This window comes from Podarcis gaigeae, assembly GCF_964106915.1.
Source record: "Podarcis gaigeae genome assembly, chromosome: 10".
NCBI lineage: Eukaryota > Metazoa > Chordata > Lepidosauria > Squamata > Lacertidae > Podarcis > Podarcis gaigeae.
Genome location: NC_139686.1, coordinates 4,350,617 through 4,372,266, shown reverse-complemented (window position 1 = coordinate 4,372,266; position 21,650 = coordinate 4,350,617). Strand labels below are relative to the sequence as shown.

The window sequence follows — 21,650 nt, the reverse complement described above, 5'->3', positions numbered from 1 at the left end:
AACGCCTTTTACCTTCCTGCCGGAGCGGTACCTATTTATCTCCTTGCACTTTGACGTGCTTTCGAACTGCTAGGTGGGCAGGAGCAGGGACCGAGCAACGGGAGCTCACCCCGTTGCAGGGATTCAAACCGCTGACCTTCTGATCGGCAAGTCCTAGGCTCTGTGGTTTAACCCACAGCTCCACCCACGTTCCTCTGAGGTCATTGGGAGAGTCCAAATGGCTTCAGAATTGCTCTCCTGTACTATTTCAGACATGTGGTTCATATACTTATATATGTGTTTGCCTTGCACATTTATGAATGTTTAATTTATATTTGAGATCTTAGAATTCTTAGAACAGAGAGCTTTCCAAGTCGTGTGGCCAGCATGACTAAACCGCTTCTGGCGCAATGGAACACCGTGACGGAAACCAGAGGTATGGAAATGCCATTTACCTTCCTGCCGGAGTGGTACCTATTTATCTACTTGCGCTGGCGTGCTTTCGAACTGCTAGGTTGGCAGGAGCTGGAGCAGAGCAACGGAAGCTCACCCCGCCACGGGGATTCGAACCGCCAACCTTCCGATCGGCAAGTCTAAGAGGCTCGGTGGTTAACTTTAGACTACAGCACCACAAACCTTTATTTGCAAAGGGGTTCATTTAAAAACTTAGCACACTTACTCCAATGCCACAAAACTCCATCCTCCAGCCCAGGCAGCTTTAAGGTGCTGCACTGCAAATGGAGAATCAAGGAGGCCTTTTGCCGGCTTGGACCATCACCTGCCTGGTTTTCAGCCCCAAGGTGGGCACCCTTGTCTGGGTGCTCTGTTCCAGGAACGCAGCCATGCCCCTGGCCTTTGGAGCCTCTCCCCTTCCCCCCTTTGCAGGTTTCTCCTCCGTGGCCAGCCTGGGGCTTACTTCCAAGTAGACATGCTTGGAATCGGGAGAAAAAGAGAAACCAGAAATATCAGTAACCTCAGATATGCAGATGACACAACCTTGATGGCAGAAAGTGAGGAGGAATAAAAGAACCTTTTAATGAGGGTGAAAGAGGAGAGCGCAAAATATGGTCTGAAGCTCAACATCAAAAAAACAAAGCTCATGGCCACTGGGCCCATCACCTCCTGGCAAGTAGAAGGGGAAGAAATGGAGGCAGTGAGAGATTTTACTTTCTTGGGCTCCATGATCGCTGCAGATGGTGACAGCAGTCATGAAATTAAAAGATGCCTGCTTCTTGGGAGAAAAGCAGTGACAAACCTAGACAGCATCTTAAAAAGCAGAGACATCACCTTGCCAACAAAGGTCTGTATAGTTCAAGCTATGGTTTTCCCAGTAGTGATGTATGGAAGTGAGAGCTGGACCATAAAGAAGGCTGATCGCCGAAGAATGGATACTTTTGAATTCTGGTGCTGGAGGAGACTCTTGAGGGTCCCATGGACTGCAAAAAGATCAAACCTGTCCATTCTGAAGGAAACCAGCCCTGAGTGCTCACTGGAAGGACAGATCTTGAAGCTGAGGCTCCCATACTTTGGCCACCTCATGAGAAGAGAAGATTCCCTGGAAAAGACCCTGATGTTGGGAAAGATGGAGGGCACAAGGAGAAGGGGACGACAGAGGACGAGATGGTGGGACAGTGTTGTCGAAGCTACCAGCATGAGGGAGGCAGTGGAAGACAGGAGTGCCTGGCGTGCTCTGGTCCAGGGAGTCACGAAGAGTTGGACACGACTAAACAACAACAGCTAATTCTGCAAAGCCTCGCAGAGACAACTGTTTGGCTCAGATGCTGCCCTGCCGAGCAGAAGAGACCTTGCAAGGGTGGATCGAGGATCCCTCCCGACCTTGTGGACATGGGATCAGGATGGGGAGGAGAGCGGGAGGCGCGGGGGAATCGGGGAGCGGACTGGGCGCGAGCAGGCAAGGATGGAGAGCAAAACGAGCCGGGAGGAGCTTTGCATCGATTGCAGGGGAGAGCCAAGATACAATTTTGCAGTATGGCCCTCGTTTAAACCCTGATTTATTCATTTCCGCGAGTGGGGGGCAAAAATGTTGCGCTTGGGGGGGGGGGTAAATTAAAATAAAATGTTGCGCTTGAGGGCTTTGCAAGCAGCCAAGCAACATTCCTCTCCACAAACAGGAAACGGATCTCTCTTTTGAGTTTCGGTTTCTATTCTGTCCGAGTGAGCTCACTGCCTTGCTTATATAATCTGAGAGAGCGAGGCAAAAGTTTGCAGAGGGAGGTAGCATCCTGCATCCTGCTGGACCGCTGGCGAGGGAAAGTTCGCTTCCTGCGAAATTCAGCCTCCTCTCTGGAAAAGGAAAAATGAGGTAAGCAGGGACTCCTCCTGCGTAGAGATCTGACTCCTCCGGCTTAAAGACCTCCCGTTCTGCATTTTGTGCTGCAGGAGTTAGAATCCTAGAAGGGGAGAGATGGGAGGGAAACGCCCACCCCATAGCCTGGCCCCCGGCAATGCAAGTTGGGTGTTGTTGGACCCCAGCTTCGGCAGCCAGCATGGCCAAGGGCAAGGGCAACGGGAGTCCTGCGACATCAGGAGAGCGGCAGCTGTGGCTCAGTGGTTAGAGCACCTGCTTTGCATGCAGAAGATCTCAGGGCTGGACTAGATGACTTAAGCATATGGGGAGCCGCGCACCTCGTGGTGTACCACATTCACAGTACAGTGGTACCTCGGGTTACATACGCTTCAGGTTACAGACTCCACTAACCCAGAAATAGTGCTTCAGGTTAAGAACTTTGCTTCAGGATGAGAACAGAAATTGTGCTCCGGCGGTGCGGCAGCAGAGCAGTGGGAGGCCCTATTAGCTAAAGTGGTGCTTCAGGTTAAGAACAGTGTCAGATTAAAAACGGACCTCTGGAACGAATTAAGTACTTAACCGGAGGTGCTACTGTACTGAGGAACCCCCCCCCCGTGTTTCCCTGAAGCCCCCCCCCCCCAAGAACCCTGTTAACTGCAGTTTACACATCAGAACGGCATTTCCAAGCATCCTTCAGTCCCCAGGGTTCTGGCAGTGCGTGCACACTTTAAATGTGCTTTGAAGGGTGGTGTGCGCACAGTCTCGGAGGCAGGCTGCCTCTGGCACTGGAGATCATAGAATTGTGGCGTTGGAAGGGACCCCCAGAGTCATCTAGTCCAAGCCCCTGCAAGGCAGGAATCTCAGCTAAAGGAATAACTCTAAAATCTTGTGGTCCCCTGCTGGCATCTGCAGGGAGGGCTGGAGATAGGATCGTGGAACTGTAGAGTTGGAAGGGACCCATGGGTCATCTAGTCCACCCCCCTGCAATGCAAAGTGGGGCTCGAACCCACAACCCGATGGAGCTTTTATACTGACACTCTATGGGCAAATCTAGGGAGTAGGAGGAAGCACCTGCTTCGGTGGGCGGGGCCTAGGGGTAAAGCAGGCGGGGCCTAGGGATAAAAAGTGGGTGGGGCCTGGGGGTAAAGGTGGGCGGGGCAACAGGTGTGACCCTTCCTTTTTTGGCACATTCCAGTGATGCCCAAGTCTAAATCCTTAATCTCCCCTGGCCCTTTTGAGCAAAGAACTGCCTGCCCACAGCACTCCTTCACCCTTTCTCTCTTTTTATTTATAGTTTTATTAGATTTTTCTAATTTATGTTTCAAGGTATTCATTTAAACCATCTCAGATCAATGACTTCCCTTCCTCTCTTTCCGTGGTTCATTTTGCCTACTGTACATCCCTGCATATTGTGAATGACCTAAACCATTCCGTATTCCATTGTTACACCATCAAAACTTATTTGCACTGTTGAATTTATCATAAGGCTGCCACCCTTTTCAGCTGTACACAATTTTCACCCACATAATCAGTAAATATTTCCCAGCCTTCTCTAAACGTATACTCTTCCTGTTCTGTTATTTTGCATGTCAAATCTGCAAGCTGTGTGTATTCCATAAATTTAAGTTTAAGGTTAGCAGACGTCCCTGGATTTACAAATCAGTCCCATGACACAATCCATCTATCTAGTAGGAAATTGAAAAGTGTCTCCGGATTCATTGAAAAAAATCTGGTAACTTTATTTAAGTTGCCATTCTCCTTTATTTGAGACTTTGCTCATTTTCCATATTTGGGCAAGCAAAACACAGGTTGCGGTTGTAGCATACATAAATAGCCTTTTTTGATACCTAGGAATTTCCCTCTGAATTATCCTCAACAAAAAGGACTCTGGTGTTTTTTTAAAAAGGTACTTTTAAACATTTCCCCCCAATTCTGTATAGTCGTACCTTGGAACAGAATCCGTTCCGGAAGTCTTTTTGACATCCAAAACATTCGACTATCAGAGTGCTGCTTCCAATCGGCTGCAGGAAGAACGCTGGAAAACCAGAACGCTCGCTTCCCGTTTTCGATCGTTCGGGAGCTAAAACGTTCAACTCCCAAGGCGTTCGGGAGCTGAGGTACGACTGTAGAGTGGTACCTCGGGTAAAGTACTTAATTTGTTCTGGAGGTGAGGTCCGTTCTTAACCTGAAACTGTCCTTAACCTGAAGCACCACTTTAGCTAATGGGGCCTCCTGCTGCCGCCACCTTGCAATTTCTGTGCTCATCCTGAAGCAAAGTTCTTAACCCGAGGTACTATTTCTGGGTTAGTGGAGTCTGTAACCTGAAGCATATGTAACCCGAGGTACGACTGTATATCCTCTCAAGAGTGTCCCTCACCCTTTCTCGTTCTCCCTCCCTCCCTCCCTGCCTCTTCCCTCTGCAGCCGACCTCTGAGGACGAAGCTGGAGAGCCTGCAGTGCCACTTCACCTGGGACTTCGAGATCAAGGACAAGGTGGATGCCTTGCACATCCTGCAGACCCTGGCCCCGCTGGCCCAGCACACCCCGCACCGCAACCGAGGGGCCTACCTGGCCATGAGGGCCTACCTCCAGGACTTCCAGGGGAACCACGAGGAGGCCCTGGATAGCCTCCGAGAAGCAGAGGGGGCTCTGAAGAGGGACCACCCCTCCAACTTCTCCCGCCAGGCCCTGGTGACCTATGGCAACTACGCCTGGGTCTACTACCGCCTGGTCAATTACGACATGGTGGACCTCTACCTGGGACGCATCCATGACATCTGCCGGTCCTTGGCCAGCCCAGAGGCCTACTCTGCGATGATCCCCGAAATCCACGCTCAGAAAGGCTGGTCGCTCCTGGCCGGGGGCTTCCGGAATGGGGACGAGGCCGCAGAATGTTTCCGGAAGGCGCTGGAAGCGGAAGAGTCCAACGAGGAGTTCCAGGCCGGACTGGCCATCTCCGTTTATGCCTCCTACACTCATTCCAGGACTGCCAAAAAACGGGAAGAAGCCCAGAAGTTGCTGGAAGAAGTCGTCGCCCGCCAGCCGCAGAACTACGAAGCCAAAGCTTATTTGGCTCAGACACTTACGGCGGTGGACACGGAAAGAGCGCTCTTCCTTGCGGACGATGTTGCCCGGGAGAGCGTGAACCCCGAAGTCCTCCGAATCGTCTCCAAGCTGTACAAGCAGCAACCCATTCCTTGTACCATTTCCATTCTGAAGAAGGCCATTTCCATTCTGAAGAAGGCCATCCCCCTAGATCCTGGCTACCATCTCCTACACTACGACCTTGGCATGTGCTACCTACAGTTGTTGGAGCACTCTCCAGGCGATGTCAGAGAAGAAGCCGTCGAGGCTGCCATTGAGAGCTTCAAGCGCTCTCTGGAGATGGATCCTTTCTCCATCTTCACCCAGCTGAAGATGGCAAAAGCTTACGGTGAGAGGTCGCCGGCTTACGAGGAAGAGATCTACCTGAACCTGATGGAGGATCTCCCGGGAGCCAGCAAGAGATGCCAGCAGTCCATCTACATGCACTGGGGGGACTTCCTCCTCCACAAGAAGGGGATGAAGAGCAAGGCCCTGGAGATGTACCAGGCAGCTGCCAGGATCCCTGGAGACCACTCCCTTGAGAGGAAGCAGCTGGAAATTCGCCTGAAGGGGCTGGCGAGGATGTTCAGGGAAGACGGAGAAATAGACCAAGCGAGCGCTGTCTACAGCTTCCTTAAAGAAACAGGGCTTCAGGCTACAAGTCAACAGCGATGGGGTTCGTGGCGAGGGAACGGCAGGGCCCAGCAGTGAAGGACCTCCACACTCACACACTCGCAAAGAGGCAGGGGGTTGTGGCTCTTTCCTTCCAGTTTTGGAGAAGATTCTTCCTGCAGCCTCTGAGCCCCTGGACCTCCAGCAGTTTTTGCTGGGGAAAAGCTGGTTTCCATAAAGTTTCTTTGCATTCCCCTCCCCGCACTAAAGGAGAGAGAAAAAGCTTCCAGCTGTGTTTATCTGTGTAGTTGTTTCTAGAAGTTGCATTGCTTTTATTACTATTACTATTATTATTTTTAGTTGCAGGCGGAAAGTCCTGGATCTGGCAAGGGTTAAAATCTAACGGAGGTTTCCATTGTTGGAGTTCAGTGCAATGATCAGTTTGTTTTTCGCTCGATTCCAAGGCTGTCAGTATGGAAGAAGCACGACCTTTGGGGGTCTTAAGTCTGCGAGCCCCTCCATCCAGGGCTCAGGTTGTATATATGTTCTGCAAATAAACCATATACCCTAAAGACACCACGGTCTCCACTGTTGTCTGTTCCAAGGAAACTGAGCCCCGGGATATCGCTCTGCTCAGAGCTTTGGGTGCCACGTAACAGTATTAAGATTATGGTAACCACATATTGCTGGCCCGTCACCCTAAGGTCCCAGGGCGGGTTGCAACCATTCAAGTTATTAATATATCGAAAGATGGCATTGCACAATATTGCAAACAGTTTAAAGCCAAGTAGGAATTGCCGGGGGTTGAAACAGATTAGCCTTTGGGTCCCTTCCAATTAATTGCAGAAGTGAGCTGGACATTCATAAGACACACTTCAGGGGTCGAAATGCCACAGGTGGTGCGTGGCTGAGACTCTTCCGTGTCTCAGCTGCAGAACAAACACAAACGAGAACTTGGGAAGAGAGCCACTCTTTGGGAAGTTTCCCAGCGCCAGTCTCAAGCCTGCCATCGTCTTGCTCTGCACCTGCAGATTTCAGCAAGGCTGAAAGAGAAGCAGGAAACCTTCAGCAGAGTCGTGCGGTGCCGGATGATTTTGGAAACGTTCAGGGTGGCAGGAGAGGATATATTGTTTATTCATATCCTTCCTAACTTGCACTAGCAAGTTCCTTTACTTAGCAGAGTTTACGTTCACCTTTTATACATGCACAGCAGATAGCTGGTCGCAGGCTCGTGTGAGCCTCTCAGATTGAATTGTACGTTCCTGGTAAGGAGCATCTCCACCCCCATCATTCTGCCTGGACACTGAGGTCCAGCACCGAGGGCCTTCTGGCGGTTCCCACGCTGCGAAAAGCCAAGTTACAGGGAACCAGGCAGAGGGCCTTCTCGGTAGTGGCGCCCGCCCTGTGGAACGCCCTCCCACCAGATGTCAAAGAGAACAACTACCAGATTTTTAGAAGACATCTGAAGGCAGCCCTGTTTAGGGAAGCTTTTAATGTTTAACAGACCACTGTATTTTAATATTTTGTTGGAAGCTGCCCAAAGTGGCTGGTTTATTAACATCCTTCCTAACTTGGGCTGGCAAGTTTCTTTATGTAGCAGAGTTACACCCCCCTTTTTACATGCACAGCAGATAGCTGGTTGCAGGCTCGTGTGAGCCTCTCACTATTATACAATTCAGTCTGTCTAAGATTGTACGTTCCTGGTAAATGCCCTTGAATTCCTCTTAAAAGAATAAAGACGCCACAAACTTATTCAAAGTCAGTAAGAGAAGTTTACTCACATCGGTTCACAGTTGGATTCCTGAATGCAGATTGGGTTACAAATAGGTACATGTGGATCTACCCCATATGGGGGAATAATCCCAGCGCTTCTGCAGTCCTAGCTAAAAACTGGTCAAACGCAGAAGGAAGTCAAAAAGAGGGAGGTGTGCCGCGTGACTCGTCCTTTTGTTACCTGGACAGGTGAGGCCACACCCACCTTCTATCACATGCAAAAGGAAGGATGCTCCAGCCAGGAGGAAGAGGAAGTTTCGACTGGTTGGACCAAACATCCCTTGGCATCCCAGGAATATTGTACTTGACTGCCTCTCCTGGATCACATCCCACAATCTCAAGCGGGGAGAGTGCTGTTTTGCATTCCTTTCTATTTCAAGGATGAAATAAGCTCCCAGAGGTGCCTTGAAAGTGTGAGGGAGGGAGACTGACAAGTAATATCATGACAGGGCTCCTGTGCCTTTGACAGGAGAGCAGGCGAAGGATGCTGGAATCTCCAGAGGGATCAGGCGGGAGGATGAATTTGGGCAGGGGGGAGCTGGTGAGGGAGGCTCCCGACCCGCTGGCCAGATTTTAAATTCCAAGTTGAGGACCACCCTGTTCCTCGTGGTTCCTCTCATCCCACCTGGGTTTGTAGACCAGGCAACTGAAGGAATGGGTTTCGGTGCAGTCAGTCTGAAACGGGACCCAAAATCCACATTTTTCCTCCTCCAAGGGAGCATTCCTAAAATGCATTAACTTGAGCTCTTGAGTCAATGTATAAACTTATAAAGCCAGCTGTATAAACCAAGTGCTCAAAGCCCTCTCCTTTATCAGTCTGTGACTGCAATGGATGGCCTTGCCAGTTCCGTGGAGCAGGGATGGCACGTCTGGGTCTTATCTTACATCCTGACCACAAAAAGACACACAGACCTTGTCAAGTCTGACAAGAGACCCAGAAACGGTGCCAGGAATGTTCTTAGAGTTGGTGACCTCCTGCCCCAAGATAAGAGTATAGGAACAGGAACAACCTTTTATGGTCAAGAGTACCGGAACAGGAATATCTGTTTATGGTCATGGATGTCAACTTACGTGTATGAACTTACAAGGCTGGATTCCTGGGGAAGGGGGGAGAGGGTGCCTGGAGGATATATATACTGCATGAAATTTCCTATTTCTTTGGACTTGCTGTGAACTGATCACGCAAGTGCCTTCTGCTATCCAGAGAGCAGAATAAACTCTTTCTCTGAATCAACCTCGGTGTCATTTGACTTCCTTTCTCCCTCCCGGGAGCAACGCAGACACCACAAGTCGGTAAAGTCAAAGAAGGCTACAGAACCTAACCTTTAGGAAAGGGGGGGCTTTTCCAGGAAACTGCCACCCAGCCAGCAGTCTTCTTCTGGAACAGCCATTGATGCACGTTTGCCTATGTGGTTGCCCAAACCTATCAGAGCCCATTTGACCGCTTCAGTAGGTGGAATGGGCCCTGTTACAGGGGACTGTGGAACTCCCTGCCACTTTTTGAAAATATTTATACAACAAGAAAAAACACACACAAAAAAACACAAATACCAAATTACACACAAATTACAAAAATAACCATAGACACATAATTTTTTTGGCAAACAATAAAACATCTATTGGTCTTAACACTAACGACCCAACTTCCCGTCTATTCCATATTTCAAATTCATGTTACTTATTGCCAATACACATTTTTTTCATAATTAAACTTATTCTCAATAAATCTAATTTCTTCTATCTACCTAGCAACTATTACTGAAGTTCCTTGAATGCTGTAACAGAATTTAAACTACTATATTTATTTTTCAGATATTCTTTGAAAACCTCCCATTTAGAAACAAATTCCTGTTTTGATTTATTCTTTATTTTTTCTGATAGACTATCTAATTCGGCATATTCTGTCAGCTTTTGGATCCAATCTTGTATAGAGGGATTACATTACTCTTCCATTTTGCTGCGATCAAAACTTGCTGCCACCGTCGCATATAAAAAGATACCCTTCCTCTTTTGTGGAATATCCAAATCTGTTATTTCCAGGAGCTAGGCCTCTGGTTTTTTATTGAAAGAGATCTTTAGCATTTTTTGCAGTTCTGCATGTATACTCTCCCAGAATACCTGCATTTTTCTACATGTCCACCGCATATGGTAGAATGTTCCTGAGTCTCCGCATCTCCAACAATTACTTGACACATTTTTATACATTTTTGAAAGTTTCCATGGTGTTAGATACCATCGATGTTGCATTTTTTGAAAGATGAATTGGAAATTCACAAACTGTTACACGATTGGAACTCCCTGCCACTTGACACCAAGCAGGCGGTGCCTTCGCTGTACTTTTTCCGGCCCCTGCTATAACCAAGCCAACTCAGATGCTTAGAATCGTAGAATCTTAAGAGTCAGAAGGGACCTGGAGGGTCATCCAATCCAACCCCCGGCTGCATTGCAGGAATCTCAGCTAAAGAATCCTTGACAGAGGGCCAGCCAACCTCTGCTCAAAAACCTCCAAGGAAGGAGAGTCCATCACCGCAACTCAAAAGTCAAAAGTGGTTTTATTTTTCATTTTTATTTTTTGGAATATATTTCATGAAACTCCCACAAATTCCAAATAAAGTTACATAACCATTTTTTTCTTCAACACAGTGGTACCTCGGGTTAAGAACTTAATTCGTTCTGGAGGTCCGTTCTTAACCTGAAACTGTTCTTAACCTGAAGCACCACTTTACCTAATAGGGCCTCCTGCTGCCGCTGTGTCACCGCCGCACGATTTCTGTTCTCATTCTGAAGCAAAGTTCTTAACCTGAGGTACTATTTCTGGGTTAGCAGAGTCTGTAACCTGAAGCGTCTGTAACCTGAAGCGTTCATAACACAAGGTAAAGGTAAAGGGACCCCTGACCATTAGGTCCAGTCCTGGCCGACTCTGGGGTTGCGGCGCTCATCTTGCTTTACTGGCCGAGGGAGCCGGCGTACAGCTTCCGGGTCATGTGGCCAGCATGTCTGAGCCGCTTCTGGCGAACCAGAGCAGCGCACGGAAACGCCGTTTCCCTTCCCGCCGGAGCGGTACCTATTTATCTACTTGCACTTTGACGTGCTTTCAAACTGCTAGGTTGGCAGGAGCAGGGACCGAGCAACGGGAGCTCACCCCATTGCGAGGATTCGAACCACTGACCTTCTGATCGGCAAGACCCAGGCTCTGTGGTTTAGCTCACAGCGCCACCCACGTCCCGTAACCCGAGGTACCACTGTACTAATAGAGCATATTATCAACTTCCCCTTCCATTTTCTGTGATGTTTTCCCTCCCTCCCCATTGCTGCCCCCTGTCTTCACTCTTGTATCCAAATCATAACACAATAATCTCTGTTGTTCAAATCCTGCTTGCAAATTCGTCATATTATAATAGTTCTTTGAACGGTCCAAAATAGGCTTCCAGTTATATCAGGCAGAGGAACCCTCAGGCTCACCTTGGCTCTCTCCTCAGTCTGAAAAGTAGGAAATAATCTGGGATTGGGACCCTGTGGCTCAGAGAACAGACACACTCCTTCCCAACCGAACAGAAGCAGGATTCGGGGAAATGGACGCTGGCTTCCTTCGTTCTGCCTTCCCCCAGGACCATTTCTAAGGCTTCTTCCGCCAAGGAGATATTCTCTTTCCCCCCAGAGTCAGCCTGGCCATAGCTGGGACGTTGCAGCTTCTGTGCAAGGACTGCAGAGAGTGCTTGAGAAATGCAAATTCGTTCCGGGGAAATGGAAACTGAAACCTATAAGAGGAAACTCACAAGAGAAAGGGCTCTCTGCTCACAAAGTTGCTTTTCTTCCAGCAAAGGAACAGTTTTGTCACCCGCAAGGGCAAACACCGGTCATGTGTGGTTTAATTGCCGGGTTTGGACTAGATGACCCTCGGATCCCCTCCAACTTGACACTTCCACGAGGTAGGGGTTTGAGACACGAGGAAAGTGGGGGTTCTCCTGCTCATTCCCTGCTTGTGAGCTCCCCACTTTGGGCCTGATCCTGCAACCAGACAGATCTTCGGATGCTCTTATGAAGTGAAGCAGCGGCTACGTGCCAGCCCCTCGTGAGGAGCAGGTGACAAACACAGACCTGCCAACATTCCTCTGATAAAAATAGGGACATCCTATTCTACATCAGTGCCTCTCCCCCCCCCCCCCCACACCTTCATCTTTCCGTTTCTGGGTGTAATGAATCCTGGCTGCTTCAGCTGCATAAGAATCTTTTTTTGGAATTTCTGTCCCTTGTAGAAAAGCTTCAGGGTTCTTTTTTTGTGTGTGTGATCACTTTAAACATCTTTTTTTTTCTTTATCTCATCCTATTTCATTGCCCCCCCCCCCAAATACCCTCACTTTCTTACCAGACCACCACGTGCGGGAAAATCGTGGCTTCTGCATGTTTTAACAGCGTGTTTAATCCAATTCTTCTGGGTTCTTTACCTTCTTCTAAACCTCTCGGAGGTTTCCGACAATCGAGCGGCATGCAAATTTCATGAAATTTCACGAAATAAGCAGATGAAGACCCACAGCAACTCTCCAAACATCTGGGCAGGAAGGACTAATAAAGAATATTTCTGGCAGGAGAAAGAAAGAAAGAAAGAAAGAAAGAAAGAGGAAGGAAGGTAGGAAGGAAGAGGGAGGGAGGGAGGGAGGGAGGAGGGAAGGAAGGAAGGAAGGAAGGAAGGAAGGAAGGAAGGAAGGAAGAAAGAAAGAAAGAAAGAAAGAAAGAAAGAAAGAGAATATAGTGCAGGGACCTGCCTGATATCAATAGGCGGTGAGTTCCAAAGGGCTGCCGTGCTGAAAGATCGATTTCTTGCAAATGCAGAAAAGGGATTATGTGGCTTCTGAATGCAAGCTGGATCTCCTTTCCGCCTTCCTGGCTCCACCGTCTTGTGGTGTTTAGAGCATCTCATATAACAACAGACAAAGGCACCAGGGCGCTCCATGAATAATAGAGATCTTGCGGTGAGCATTGCACTGCCTGGAACTTGTGCCACCTCGGCTGGCCCAAAGCAGCTCCTGGCTCTCCCCCCAGCCTCCACCTGCGTCCTGGAGCGCCCGGAAATTGCAGGGTACGTACCTGGGTCCTGGCTAGGAGGCCTATCGATGGCTACCAGCCATGGTGGCTATGCTGTGGTCTCTGTAGTGCAGCTTTCTAACTGGTCACAGTGAGAGGCTGGCTCCATCTTTCTCCCATTGCAGGAGCAGACCGGCTCGCCGGATGGATACACGAGGGTCCGGTTTGGGCGGCTGGGGCCTTGGGGATCTGCGGCGCCTCCAGCCTGGCCTGTTCCGGACGGTGGCAGACAAGGCCCAGCTGCAGACGGCTGTTCACCAGGTGAGGTCGCAACCCCTTTTCCGCGTCATCAAAGCATTGTGTTAATGGGAAAATCCGAGGGCTCCCTTGGACAAAAACAAAGACACCAACCAGGATAACCTGGAGCAAAACAGCAGACTGTAGGCTTGGCCTTTATTGAATACTGTCGCAACAGGACTCCCACCCACAACAAGATGAAGCAAAATGGAAGCCCAGAACAAAAGAAGACCCCAACTTTTATCGGTTACTAATCCCCCAAACTACACCCCTAAGACTACATCACAACTACATCACAAAAACGAGGGTTGAGGGAGGAGTTGTGGTGGTAACCTGAGTGTCCTGTCACCTGGCTGATTCCCTTCTCCCCCCTCCTCATGAGTCATTTTCAGAAGACAAAAGGTAGTCGCAGTTTCCTGCCCCCTGAGGGAAGATCTGATCATTGTCCTTTGTTCCAGTCCATGCTGAATCCACTCCCATATGCAAGTTCTTTGTGATCTTGATTGTCTTCTGTCTAGGACCATCAGGGTTGGCATAGCAACTGGGCAGGGCTCCTGTGGATGTGCCGGTATGCTCAAGGGATTATGGCTGACCTGTATCAAACCTTCCCCATTTTGTAGTCCTTCCTTCATGGAGTAAAATAAAAGTGGAACAGTGCAGATCCAATGTATGGTTGATTTTCTATGAATTTATAACAGAAGCGTAGCGTATGTGGTGTGTGTGTGTGTGTGTGTGTGAAGTTTGTACAAACTGAATGATTTGGGGGGGGGGGTTCCTGCGACAGTTGCAAATGGTTGCAAGCATCCTGGCGTTCGGTTTCCCATTCTGGCCAGAAGAGATGTCTCTGGATACGGGAAAGCGACGGGCTCAGGTACACTGCTCTTGACCAGGGAGGCTCCACACCTGCTGCTGTTGCTTTATAGCTGGGTTGGATAGCCAGCTGTCAGAGATTCTTTAGATGTGATTTTTCCTGCCGCAGAGGGCTGTCCTAGGTGATCCTTTGGGTCCCTCCCCTTTCCCCCCTTTTTTTGTAGAAATAATTCTTATTTGATTTTACAAAAGTTACCACATTACCAAATACATAACCATCTACAGAGATTTCTCTGAATCCCTCGACTTTTCCCCTACATGGGTCCTATTGTCAACATTTTCAACTGCATATTATTACGGTACATAATCCATATTTTGTATCTGTCCATATTTCCATCATGTTAGTTACATTACAAGTGTTGTTAAAATGCTGGTAATGTTTTCAACTGATTAAAAGTAGTCTCCCAGATAGATTATAAACTTTCCCCATTCTTTCTTGAAGTTATTGTCTTCTTGGTTCCTGAGCTTTCTGGTCAGTTTTGCCATTTCGGCATAGTCCAACAGCTGTTCCTCTCTGGTGGGGATTTTATCTTATCATCATCATTTTATTTTTATGCCGCCTTTCCATAGTTGAAAGTATGCTCAAGGCGGCTCACAGCATGAGAAGATTTACATAATTACAGACATAGCAGAAGTCATAAACAATAAATAAAACACATCAAAACGTAAACAAGAAAAGAGAAACAATTTCCACGTAAATCGTAAGATCTAAAAGTAAAGATACGGCAATAGTATCAATAAAAGCAACAAGCTCTCTCAACCCTCATAAACAATACTCCGGCCCAATAATCTGTTCAACAGCCTCAGCTTTTGTAGCTGGAGTCAGTCCGCACTCCACTCTTCCAGGCCAGATGGGAAAGGGCTGGGTTAGATTGTCTTCCATGAACACGGTTTTAACAATGAGTCCGTAAGTGACTGTGGAGGCCAGTTCTGGATCCACACCTCCTTCCACATTGGGGACATAGGTTTCCGGGCAGGAGTTGATCACGGTGAGGGTTTGCCAAACGTGCCTTCCTCTTAGCTCGTTTCTCCCTTGCGTCCTGAGTTCGAATGTCTTCAAAGCCCATGACACCTTTGGGAAAGGCTGTTCCCCAATTGGAGCGCTTGCAGGCCAGAGTTTCCCTGTTGTCTGTGTTTATACTACATTTTTTAAGATTTGCCTTGAGACAGTCTTTAAACCTCATTTGTTGACCACCAGCATTACGCTTTCCATTTTTAAGTTCGGAATAGAGGAGTTGCTTAGGAAGATGATAACCAAGCATGCGCACAACATGCCCTCTCTGCCTCACAGGTATTTGGGAGCCATGCGTGGCACGGCTGCTGTTCCGACAAGCTCCTGGAGGCGTTGCTCGAAGCAGGGCAGCAGTGTTACCTGAAGCAGCAGGTGAGTTCAGATGTCCCCATCTCTCTCTCTCTCTCCCTCCCTCCTCTGTTGTTGTTTAATCATTTAGTTGTGTCCGACTCTTCGTGACCCCGTGGACCAGAGCACGCTTCTGCGCATGTGCAATCACGAAAACCCGGAAGTACCATATTTTTCGCTCCATAAGACACACTTTTTTCCTCCTAAAAAGTAAAGGGAAATGTCTGTGCGTCTTATGGGGCGAATGTGCGGTCGTTCGCTGGCCCCCTTTCTGGCCCTTTGCCCAGGCCTCCATTGCTGAATGTTCTGCAGACGGAGGCCGTTTGTTTCCTCAGCGACATGGGACGGGCTGATTAGATTATCTGTCTGGAAACTGTAGAAAGGGCTTCCTTTCCTTTCCTAAAGAAGCTGCAGAACTGTGAGTTGAACCCCATAAAAACAGGATTTTTCCCCTTTGCAAAGTAAGCTCAACAACTTTGAGCTGATCCTCAAAAAAGGGCCTTGTCCCCTTTGCAAAAGAAGCTGAACAACTTTGAGCTGATCCTCAAAAAGGGGGACTTTTCCCCTTTGCAACAGAAGCTGCACAACTGGGAGCTGACCCCCCCCCCCCGAAAAAGGGGGCTTTCCCCCTTTCCTCCTCTAAAAACCAGGTGCGTCTTATGGTCAGGTGCATCTTATGGAGCGAAAAATACGGTAACCTGTTCTGGTACTTCCGGGTTTTGGCGGTCCATCACCCCCCAAAAAACGCAACCTGTAGGTTCTGTAACCCGAGGTGTGACTGTACATAGATATCTTTACGAGATACCCTTCCCTAGCTGCACTGGGATTTTCAACTCCTGGACTCTGACCACGACGGCTACCTCTCCGCCCGCGATGTGGAGCTACTCCTGGCCCAGGTGCCGCACGCCCACCCTGCAGGCGAGGCCTGGCAAGACTTCCTCAGGAGCCGGGGACCCAGCTTCTCCTGGAGAGACATCGAGGTAACGGTTGGGCCGTGGAAATAGCGGAGACAAGAGACTGTCCCACGCAGGAGACGAGGTGAGGTGGTGGCTTCAGGCGGCAGACTGGAGACCCGTTCCCAGTGCAGTGGGCTTCCTTGAGTCGCCTCCAGCCGCTTTGGGTGGCACCGTTTGGCCTCAGGTGGCAAAATGTCCCGCGCTCCAGGAGGGCCCGAGGGGATTGGCCCAGTAAGGGTCCCGGGGGCCAGGCAGAGATACTAGGAGGGCCACATTTGCCCCCGGAGGGCCTGAGGTTCTCCACCTTGAGGTAGACAGGTGGTCCTAGGTGGAAGAGCTAATGGGGTTCGGGGACAAAGCAGGACCCACATGTTGCAGGGGGGCAATATTGTGGTCTGCCAACTTGCCTGCATGGCCAGGGAGTTACACAGGCCCCTCACCCGGTTTCCTCTTGCTTCTCCCCCCCCCCACCCCACAAGGACTGGCTTTTCAGACCACCCCACCTGGTTGCGGACAGACCCCGCACCGAGCTGAGAAGGAGCTGCTTCAGTGAGCAGGTAGGAGCGGGAACAAACTCTGGGGTGGAAACTGCTCGGGAATCGAGCCTCGGCAACGTCCGAACCAGGATCGGGCCCCGGTGGTTGGGAGAAGGCGGGCTGCCTAGGAGTAGCTCAGCTATGGAACTCACTGCTGCAGGAGGGCAGTGACGGCCATCAGTTTGGATGTCTTTCAGTGAGCGCCAGACTAGGGCGCGGGATGTAGCGTTCCCAAAGCAAGGAAGGATTGGACTCTGATTAATAGAATACACACGAGGCTTGACCAGCAAGACTCTGGGAGGAGGTGCCAATAATAATAATCCTGTCCACCCCTCAGCCCAGGTCGTTTTATTCACAAAAGAACTTTTTACACAGTGTTCGTAAGAACCAATCAGATTTCCTCTGAGCATTTCAAAAACCCCACATGGAGACAAAGTTAAAAGTTAAAACTTGTTGTTGTTTAGTTGTTTTGTCCTGTCCGACTCTTCATGCCCCCCTGGACCAGAGCACGCCAGGCACTCCTGTCTTCCACTGCCTCCCGCAGTTTGGTCAAACTCAAGCTGGTCTCTTCGAGAACACTGTCCCACCATCTCGTCCTCTGTCGTCCCCTTCTCCTTGTGCCCTCCATCTTTCCCAACAGCAGGGTCTTTTCCAGGGAGTCTTCTCTTCTCATGAGGTGGCCAAAGTATTGGAGCCTCAGCTTCAGGATCTGTCCTTCCAGTGAGCACTCAGGGCTGATTTCCTTCAGAATGGAGAGGTTGGATCTTCTTACAGTAGTCCAAGTTGCAAAGTGAGGAATTTAGTTCCTGCTCAGCAGCACCCATCTCCTTAGCTCAGGCTTCCCAAACCCAAGGATCTTGTTGAGCAATAGCTTCCACCAGCCCCCAGACGATAGATTTTATCTGATTTTATCTATCAGATAAAAGAGGGAAACTGTTCACGGAGGCGTGGAGACCCTTTTCGAACTATTTGAAGAACTGTTACAGTCAAGTGAAAATGAGGGCTGGGTTCGAATTATGAGCAGCGGGATGAAAGCAATGATAAGTGAAATAGAGGATAATTGTATTAGATAAAAATATGTCATATAAAACAGTAGATTTAAGTCAGGAATAAAAAAAAAGGTTAGGTATAAGTCTGGAATCAAAAAAAGGTAAGGCTTGGAAGTCAAAATTTTAAGAAAAACAGATACAGTCATACCTCGGGTTGAATGTGCTTCAGGTTGAGCACTTTTGGGTTGTGCTCCGTGGCAACCCGGAAGTAACAGAGTGTGTTACTTCCGGGTTTCCTCACTCGCGCATGCGCAGATGCTCAAAATGACGTCATGCACATGCGCGGAAGCGGCAAAACGTGACCCGCGCATGCGCAGATGCACCGTCATGTCTTACGTTCTATTCAGGATGCGAACGGGGCTCCGGAACGGATCCTGTTCACATCACGAGGAACCCCTGTATTGAAATTTAGCTAAGTTTGTAAAACTTGTGAAAATCAGTAACAAAATTGTGTCAGAAAAAGGGTGGTCCTCTGTGGCCTACAGTTTACAGTTTGCAGCTTTTGACGGCACCCTTTGGGATCAGAAACTATAAGTACCGTATTTTTCGCTCCATAAGATGCACCAGACCACAAGACGCACCTAGTTTTTGGAGGAGGAAAACAAGAAAAAAAATATTCTGAATCTCAGAAGCCAGAACAGCAAGAGGGATCGCTGCACAGTGAAAGCAGCGATCCCTCTTGCTGTTCTGGCTTCTGGGATAGCTGCGCAGCCTGCATTCGCTCCATAAGACGCACACACATTTCCCTTTACTTTTTAGGAGGGGAAAAGTGAGTCGTATAGAGCAAAAAATACGGTAAATGGTGCCTCATCAGGAGTTATGAAAATTGAACAGCACGTTACGGCACTGTTTGGGTTTGCCCTGGCAACAGCAACCCTGTAAGGTAGGCCCTTAGGACAGACCAGGGATGGGAGAAAGTAACTTGGCCCCTGCATTAATTCTTTGGCAGACGAAGGCTTTGAACGCAGGTCCCCAACCCCTGGTGTGAAATTCAAGTCCCTGCCCAGCCATGTTGACCTGAAGTTTTCTGTCTCTTGAAGGGTGCAAGCGGAAGGGCGAGCAGCCCCCTCTATCGCTGGGGCATCAGGAGATGGGATGAGCAGCCACTGGAACGGTAGGTCTCCCTGCTCAGAGGAAGGGGCTTACGCTCGAGTAAGGGTCTGTAGCAGCAGCAGCAGGAAACCTCCATCCTCGCAGGCCAGCTTTGACAGGTGGGCAGGGAAACTCGCTTGTCAATCTCACAAGGTCTTGCAATGTCGCATGATCGACATCTGATTGTCAAAAGCCTTGCAGAAATGACGGGGAAGGGAGAGGAAAAAAAGGAGCAATTTTGCAAGCAAGGGCAATGGAGGAGACTTCTTCTGAGCTCTGCCTTTAATTGCAAAATAGAAATAGAAATACTTTATTGTCACTGTACCACTTGTTTACAGTGAGATTAAACGCGCCCCCTCCCCCCCATCTCTCAGTCCTTGTTGCACTCTGTGTGCTGTCCTACGACCACCAACCCCAAACCTCAGCTGCAATGTTGCTGTCTTCCATTCAGCAGCCTCACGGCCCACGGGTAGAAACTGTTCTTTAACCTGTTGGTGCAGCTTATCATGCTTCTACATCTCCTGCCCAAGGTCAGGAGATTAAAAAGGTGCTGGCCAGGGTGTGAGTCACCCCTGAGAATGTTCCTCGCTCTTCTGAGGCAACATCTCCTGCGATAACATGCAACGACAACCCATGATATCGTGTGCTGTCTTCACCACCCTCTGTAGGGACTTTCTGTCCACGGTAGGGACTTACCGGTCCACTTTCTACTGTGGACCGGTAGAATGAAATCATCAGTTGCTGTCTAACATTGTTCTTCTGCAAGACCCGAAGGAAAGGAAGTCTCTGTTGAGCCTTCCTGACCACCTGGGCTGTATTGACCTTCCAAGTAAGGTCTTCAATAAGATGGACTCCCAGGAGTTTAAAGGAAGAGACTCTTTCCACACAGCCCCCCCCCCCGATATACAACGGGGCTAGCTCCCCTCTCTTCCTCTGAAAGTCCAACACCATCTCCCTTGTCTTGACAATGTTTAGGTGCAGATTGTTCTCTGAGCACCATGTGGGTACCTTTTGAGCCTCCCCCCTTTCCCTGGTGGCTTTTGTAGAGGATCACGGCCTTATTTATTTTGTTTTATTTATTGGAATTTATATCCTGTTTGGCTTTTTCAAAAACAACCACAAAATGGTTTAGAATCATAGAACTGTAGAGTCGGAAGAGACCGTGAATCTCAGCCGTCCAAAAACCTACCCCAGAAGGAGAGTCTGCTACCTTCCAAGTCCTTAGGGAGTCTGTTCCACTGCTGAACAGCTTTTGCTGTCAGAAACCTCTTTCTGCTTTTTTGGACAGTGGTACCTTGGCTCTCAAACTCAAATGGTTCTGGAGGTCCGTTCCGAAACCAAAGCGTTCCAAAACCAAGGCATGCTTTCCCATAGAAAGTAATGCAAAATGGATTAATCCATTCCAGACTTTAAAAAACCCCTAAAACAGCATTTTAACATGGATTTTACCATCTAGCGAGATCATTGATCCCTAAAATGAAAGCAATAAACAGTGTACTGCAGTCACACAATCAATCAATCAATCAATCAATCAGTAGCTGAACTGGGTTCCACACAGTCACAAAAACAAAAAGAGCCGCGAAAACAAAAACGTGAAATAAATAGCAAAAAGAGACAGATCTCAGCGTAACACTCAATTCAGAAGTGTGGCACTCAAAACGGAAGTGTGGCACTCAAATTGGAAGTGTGGCACTCAGAACAGAGCATGTTCGGCTTCCGAAAAAAGTTTGCAAACCGGTACACATACTTCTGGGTTTGCAGTGTTTGGGTTCTAAGCTATTTTTGTACCAAGGCATTTGAGAACCAAGATACCACTGTAACCTGAAGCCATTGGTTCGAGTCCTATCCTCCAGAGCAGAAGAAGACAAGTGTGATCCATCTTCCATGGGGCATCCCTTCCGATATTGGAAGATGGCTCTCCCGTCACCTCCCATAACGAGACTGCCAGCATGCAAAATGCCTTTCAGTAATGCCTTTCGCACTCTTGCCAGTGTCAAAGCAGAGGGTGTACCTTGCAAGGCACATATATGCCTTTGCAAGAGGGGCAAGGTCTCAGAACAGCAACGCAGGTGCCTTCTGTTGGGATTACACTCCTCCCGAGTTGCAGTTGTGTGGGATTATTGCATGTCACATGTCTGTTCACATTCCAGCACAGATTGCTGGAGTCTGGGAGCGGAACCTCCGCTCTGTATCGCTTTTGTTTTCAGCCTCTCTCTGAGAAGACGGCAAGGAGAGATGCCATGTTTTCTTTGTCTTGATTTATGTATAATAAATGCGTAGTTTAGTATTGTGTCCGCGCCTCGGGCCTGATCTGTTGTGCAGTTTACACTGCTGAGTAATGTGTCCTCAAGGCTGCTCGGCTTGAGTCACAGACGCACATCGGAGGAGAAGAGGTCAATGGATCTCCGCAGCTGCAAGGCTGAGAGGGAGACGCTCCAGTTGGCTTTTCGTCCCCCGATTCCGATACCTTCTCTCTGCCACAGGTGGGACTCTGGGGGTCTGAGCACCCTGCTTGCGGAGGAGGCTTCCGGGGTGCTGGCAACGTTGGAGCGGAAATACCGGGTTCTCCAGAGGAAACTGTGCGCTGAGATGTTGCAGGCACACTATGGTGAGAATGTGGGGCACAGCAGTTGGGCAGAGCAGGAGTTGCATCTGGGGAAGGGGGCAGCGATGACCCAGATGAGGGAAGTGCAAGCCAGTGGGCTGGACGTC

General features: G+C 49.0%; 2 protein-coding genes across 2 annotated transcripts in view; one reads left to right on the top strand and one right to left on the bottom strand.

Annotated features, from left to right (window-relative positions):
* LOC310826053 (interferon-induced protein with tetratricopeptide repeats 5-like) overlaps positions 1–21,650 on the bottom strand; it is a 202,848-nt gene that overhangs the window by 136,126 nt on the left and 45,072 nt on the right. The gene's annotated exons all lie outside the window — the stretch shown is intronic.
* Positions 2,115–6,286, top strand: LOC310826098 (interferon-induced protein with tetratricopeptide repeats 5-like). Its single transcript, XM_083700678.1, has 2 exons — positions 2,115–2,302; positions 4,711–6,286. Exons 1-2 carry the CDS (start codon positions 2,298–2,300, stop codon positions 6,080–6,082), a joined length of 1,377 nt encoding a protein of 458 aa, XP_083556804.1. The 5' UTR covers positions 2,115–2,297; the 3' UTR covers positions 6,083–6,286.